Source organism: Coregonus lavaretus (assembly GCF_964263955.1).
Source record: "Coregonus lavaretus genome assembly, chromosome: 7".
NCBI lineage: Eukaryota > Metazoa > Chordata > Actinopteri > Salmoniformes > Salmonidae > Coregonus > Coregonus lavaretus.
The window spans coordinates 38610903-38617638 of record NC_139994.1 but is presented as its reverse complement, the minus strand read 5'-3'; the positions used below and the strand labels follow the sequence as shown (position 1 = coordinate 38617638).

Sequence of the window (6736 nt, the reverse complement as noted above, 5' to 3'; positions counted from 1 at the left end):
CAAGGCAGCAGCTACTCTTCCTGGGGCCCAGCATCATTACGACAGTTATTTACAGTTTAAAATAGTACATGACATAACATTGCATAACACTTTACCCAATACATTTAGTGTGTTCCCTCAGGCCACTACTCCACTATCACATATTTACAATACAACATTCATGTGTACGTGTGTGTAGAATGCTTTTCTTATCACAGTCCCCGCTGTTCCATAAGGTGGATTTTTATCTGGATCTTTTATCCGATTCTACTGCTTGCGTCAGTCATGGCTCTATGCTCTATGTAGTACTGTGCGCCTCCCATAGTCTGTTCTTGACTTGGGGATTGTGAAGAGAACTTTGGTGGCATGCCTTGTGGGGTTTGCATGGGTGTCCGAGATGTGCGCTAGTAGTTTAAACAGACACCTCTGTGCATTCAAAAACAAGTAATGATGAAGTCAATCTCTCCTCTACTTTGAGCCATGGGAGATTTACATGCATATTACTAATGTTAGCTCTCTGTGTACATTTAAGGGCCAGATGTGCTGCCCTGTTCTGAGCCGACTGTAATTTTCCGAGGTCCCTGTTTGTGGCACCTGACCACACAACTGAACAGTAGTCCAGGTGCGACAAAACTAGAGCCTGTAGGACCTGCCTTGTTGATAGTGCTGTTAAGAAGGTAGAGCAGCGCTTTATTATGGAAGATTTCTCTACTTAGCTACTGTTGTATGAACAAGGAGTTTAGTCACCTCAACTTGCTCAATTTCCATATTATTTATTACAAGATTTAGTTAAGGTTTATGGTTTAGTGAATGATTTGTCCCAAACACAATGCTTATAGTTTTTGAAATATTTAGGACTCACTTATTCCTTGCCACCCATTCTGAAACTAACTGCAGCTCTTTACTTAGTGCTGCAGTGATTTCACTTGCTGTTGTAGCCGACGTGTATAGTGTTGAGTCACCCGCATACATAGCCACACTGGCTTTACTCAAGGCCAGTGGCATGTCATTAGTAAAGATTGAAAAAAGTAAGGGGCCTAGACAGCTGCCCTGGGAAATTCCTAATTCTACCTGGATAATGGAGAGACTTCCATTTTTTAATTTTTTAATTTAACCTTTATTTAACTAGGCAATGTACAATATTTACAATATAGCAGGGGGTGTAAAGCCATAACACATATGTTTTTACATCAGCAGACTACGATCAATAATGTCAAAAGCCACACTGAAATCTAACAAAACAGCACCCACAATCGTTTTATTATACATTTCTCTCAGCCAATCATCAGTCATTTGTGTAAGTGCTGTGCTTGTTGAATGTCCTTCCTATAAGCGTGCTGAAAGTCTGTTGTCCATTTGTTTACAGTAAAATAGCATTGTATCTGGTCAAGCACCATTTTTTCCTATTCTTGGGTAGCAGAATTACTTTTACACTTTCTAGTAGGCTTAGAATGAAGATATGGCAAATAGGAGTGGCAATATCGTCCGCTATTATACTCAGTAATTTACCATCCAGTCACAACAGAGATATAGGGTTATAGTTAGATTCAAACAGATCCCGCGCTAGCCGACATCCACATTAGAGCTGTCAAATCCACAAGCTGCTCCTTGCGTTACGCTATCATGAACACTGCAATGGGATGCAATGAAACCACACCTGATTTATAATCCAACAAATCACATGCAGCTGCATTACAAATTCAAACACTGGAATGCGTGATGTTCTGTTGTCTACACCTCGATTAAACTAATAGGCAATAAATCCCTCCATCCAAAATAAGATGAAAACATGCATTAGCCTACACTTTCTCTCAACTTTTTGAATTCCTAACCCGGTGGGGACACACAAGAGCAGCCACTCACCTATTTGTTAGCTCATACCGCAGTTACACCAACACCGCCAAAACGCGGGTTATTAACGCTTGATCTGATTGAATTAAGGCCTTAGTCTTTACTGGAGATGCTGTGGTTCCTGATTAAGTTAGGGTTAGGGTAGATGATTGTCCATGATGAGGTGCCATGCATGCTTGAGATAGATAAACCTTACAGAAATTTACATTTTAACCAGTGGCATTTATTTTATAGCCTTGGTAGCATATTTTTCATTTGTCAGTTAGAAATTATCTTACTTTAAAAACAAAACATACTATTTATTTTCTGACATGACTATGTAGTTGAGTTGTAATCAAATATAGCAACAATAATGTACATGTCTTACAAACACATTTTAAAGACCAATATAGAACATCAATACTACAAATGTAGAGAGAATTAAAGGATCACATTGAAGTTATTCAAACTGAAACCAAATGCTATTAACTAATGACTAGCACAGTGACAACACAAGAATACAGGCCCACATCAAGAATGTCTGTCTCTAGCGTAGTCTGTCTCTCTCTCTGTGTCTCTAGCTGTTGTCTACTGTTTGTAATGATTCTCAGTGGTGTGAGTTGGTGGCGGGCTGCTAGGGTGTGTGTGTGCCTTCATGCTACCAAGGTGTGTTTGACTCTGTTTGGTGACAGGGTGCGTGTTACTCTGCATGGTTACGGGGTAGAGGAGAGGTGTAGCAATGCCTTGGCCTGGTTTCTGGAAAGCTGTTATCAAGTTCTTCATTTTCCGAAAGTATCGTTTCTCCACGCCGGGAGCAGTCTAGAAGAGAGATAGATAGAGAGGGTGAGGAATAAAAAAAGAGGGGGGAGAGAAAGAGAGAGGGGAGAAAGAAACAGGAGGGATCAGGAATAACATCAGTTAGTGTGGTGGCGAGAGCTTGAGAAAGAATTAGAGAGAGAGACAGAGAAAGAGAGAGACAGGAGGTCTGGTGTCTTACCTCTGCTGTCCAGGAGCCTCCACCATCCAGGGACAGCCTATATGTGTACACATAGCCTTTAAACCTGCACACACACACACACACACACACACACACACACACACACACACACACACACACACACACACACACACACACACACACACACACACACACACACACACACAGTAAGTTTGACCATGCACATAGCAGTATGTGCTTGTATGTACGACCATAGGACAATCACAGTGTCAGTATTACTGTGCGTGTGTGTGTTTGTGTGTGTGTGTGTGTGTGTGTGTGTGTGTGTGTGTGTGTGTGTGTGTGTGTGTGTGTGTGTGTGTGTGTGTGTGTGTGTGTGTGTGTGTGTGTAAAGTACTTAAGTAAAAATACTTTAAAGTATTTTTGGGGTACAGAGCCTTCAGAAAGTAATCACACCCATTAACTCTTTCCACATTTTATTGTGTTACAGCCTGAATTTAATATGGATTAAATTGAGATTTTGTCACTGGCCTACATTTTACATTTTACATTTTAGTCATTTAGCAGACGCTCTTATCCAGAGCGACTTACAGTTAGTGAGTACATACATTTTCATACTTTTTCATACTGGCCCCCCGTGGCTACACACAACACCCCATAATGTCAAAGTGGAATTATGTTTTTCAAAACTTTTACAAATTCATTAAAAATGAAAAGCTGAAATGTCGTCAGTTAATAAGTATTCAACCCCTTTGTCTAAATAAGTTCAGGAGTAAAAATGTTCTTAACAAGTGACATATAAAGTTGCATGGACTCACTCTGTGTGCAATAATAGTGTTTAACATGATTTTTGAATGACTACCTCATCTCTGTACCCCCACACATAAAATGATATGTATTGTCCCTCAGTTGAGCAGCGGATTTCAAATTCAACCATGAAGACCAGGGAGGTTTTCCAATGTTTTCCAAGGGCATCTATTCGTAGATGGGTAGAAATAAAAAAGCAGACATTGAATATCCCTTTGAGCATGGTGAAGTTATTAATTACACTTTGGATGGTGTATCAATACACCCAGACACTACAAAGATACAGGCGTCCTTCCTAACTCAGTTACCGAAGAGGAAGTAAACTACTCAGGGATTTCACCATGAGGCCAATGGTGACTTTAAAACAGTTACAGACTTTAATGGCTGTGACAGGAGAAAACTAAGGATGGATCAACAACATTGTAGTTACTCCACAATACTAACCTAATTGCCAGAGTGAAAAGAAGGAAGCCTGTACAGAATAAAAATATTCCAAAACATGCATCCTGTTCGCAACAAGGCAATAAAGTAATACCACAAAAATATGTGGCAAAGCAATTATCTTTTTTTCCTGAATACAAAGTGTTATGTTTGGGGGCAAATCCAAAACAACGCATTATGGCGTACCATTCTCCATATTTTCAAGCATAGTGGTGGCTGCATCATGTTATAGGTATTCTTGAAAACATTAAGGACTGGGGAGATTTTCAGGATAAAAGAGAAACAGAATGGAGGTAAGCACAGGCAAAATCCTAGAGATTTCCTGCTTTCAAGTCTGCTTTCCACCAATCACTGGGAGATGAATTCACCTTTCAGCAGGACAATAATCTAAAACACAAGGCCAAATCTACCCTGGAGTTGTTTACCAAGAATACAGTGAATCTTCCTGAGTAGCTGAGTTACAGTTTTGACTTACATCTGCTTGAAAATCTATGGCAAGACCTGAAAATGGTTGTCTAGCAATGATCATCAACTAATTTGAAAGAGCTTGAACATTTTAAAAAGAATAATGGGCAAATGTTGCACAATCAAGCTGTGGAAAACTCTTAGAGACGTACATTTTACCAGATGCTCTTATCCAGACCGACTTACAGTAGTGAGTGCATACATTTTCGTACTGGTCCCCCGTGGGAGTCAAACCCATAATCCTGGTGTGATAAGCGCCATGCTATACCAACTGAGCTACACAGGACTCCAACTGAGTTTACCCAGAAAGACTCACAGCTGTAATCACTGCCAAAGGTGTTTCTACAAAGTATTGACTTAGGGGTGTGAATACTTATGTAAATGAGATATTTCTGTATTTCATTTTCAATAAAACATGTTTTCACTTTGTCATTATGGAGGTATTGTGTGTAAATGTGTGAGACACAATTATTTTTTTAATCCATTTGGAATTCAGACTGTAGCACAACAAAATGTGGAATAAGTCAAGGGGTATGAATACTTTCTGATGGCACTGTATCTGTACTTTACTATTTATATTTGTACTACTTTTACTTTTACTCTACTACATTCCTAAAGAAAATGTGTACTTTTTACTCCCATACATTTTCCCAGACCCATACATTTTCCCTGACACCAAAAAGTACTTGTTACATTTAGAATGCTCAGGCAGGATATAATTATGGTCCAATTCACGCACCTATCAATATAAGGTGTTGTCATCCCTACTTCCTCTGATCTGGAGGACTCACTAAACACAAATACTGAGTTTGTAAATTATTTCTGAGTGTTGGAGTGTGACCCTGTCTGTCCGTAAAAATTAATTTACAAAATGCTGTCGGTTTGCTTAATATAAGGAATTTGATGTATAGCATTTACTTTTACTTTTAAGTATGACAATTGAGTACTTTTCCACCACTGTACTTAAGTACATTTAAAAACAGATACTTCTAGACTTTTACTCAAGTAGTATTTTACTGGGTAACTTTTACTTTAACTTGAGTCATTTTCTATTAAGTTATCTTTACTTTTACTCAAATATGACAATTGAGTACCTTTTCCACCACTGCACTACTGCATCCTGTATCAAAAGGTTGGTTGGTCCTCATTGAAGTCCTGTAGATCACTTAATTACTCCATTTTTGTTTACAAAGCTCTACTACACAAGCTTCCAACTTGCTAAAGTATTAAAGTATGAGATACCAAACTCGCTCGCAGGGTCGGTTAACTCTTGAGGTCCCTCTGGTCTCTACCAATTTAGGTAAATCCTCCTTTAGTTTTAGTGCCCCCCATTGTTGGAATAAACTGGAAAATACCTTGCATCTTGATTCCCTGGTACCGGTAAGGCAGTTTAGGACTCTGGTGTAAAACGTATTGAGGATAGAAGTTGTTTTGATTGATTGTAATGGTTTATTTGTTGAAAAGAAAACAAGAAATCGTGCTATCCGGTTTGCTTAATATAAGGAATTTGATGTATAGCATTTATTTTTACTTTTACTCAAAGTATGAATATGTACTACTTTTTTTCACCACTGTACTTCATATATTTAAAACCAAATACTTTTAGAATTTTACTCAAGTTGTATTTTAATGGGTGACTACTTTTCTTGAGTCAATTTCTATTAAGGTGTTTTTAATTTTACTCAAGTATGACAATTTAGTACTTTTTCCACCACTGTGTGTGGAAGATACTCACAGCACACAGAGGCAATAGAGCCCAGCTAGACTCTCACTGTTGCGTATCAGGTAGCTGCCGTCCCGTCCTGCCGTCCACAGCCTCATCTCCCCTTCCTCTTTGCTGATGGCTCCGTGGTACACGGCTAGTTTCTCCTGTTCCATGGCTCTGGACCACTCAACACTACTATACTGCTAACCCTAACACTATGCTCTCAATATAGCAGACTTTCAGCCTCCTAACCTCCAAGCTCCAAGCTCAGAACACCAGCTGATCACCTCCCTTTCTGTAATGTCTGGCAGATCTCAGTTTTCTCTTATCTGAGTGCGCGCAAGCCAAGTATCTAACCTCTCACCTCACTCTGTCTCTCTTTCCCTCGCTCTCTCTCCCTCTCTCTCTTTCCCTCTCTCTCTTTCTCTCTCTCTCCCTCTCTCACATTTAAGTTTCATGGTAGCTTTGCAGCTCTCTCAGGAAGTTAAGTCATACTGACAGGAAACAACATCAAAAGCCTCAAACTGAATATTTCCACAACAATAGAGATC

General features: G+C 39.4%; 1 protein-coding gene across 1 annotated transcript; it reads right to left on the bottom strand.

Annotated features, from left to right (window-relative positions):
* Positions 1-1185: 1185 nt before the first annotated feature.
* On the bottom strand, positions 1186-6497 carry sh2d1ab (SH2 domain containing 1A duplicate b). Its single transcript, XM_084165474.1, has 3 exons — positions 6216-6497; positions 2807-2870; positions 1186-2628 (listed from the first exon to the last, which is right to left on the bottom strand). The coding sequence occupies exons 1-3, from the start codon at positions 6356-6358 to the stop codon at positions 2398-2400; spliced, it is 438 nt and encodes a 145-aa protein (XP_084021600.1). The 5' UTR covers positions 6359-6497; the 3' UTR covers positions 1186-2397.
* Positions 6498-6736: the final 239 nt, after the last annotated feature.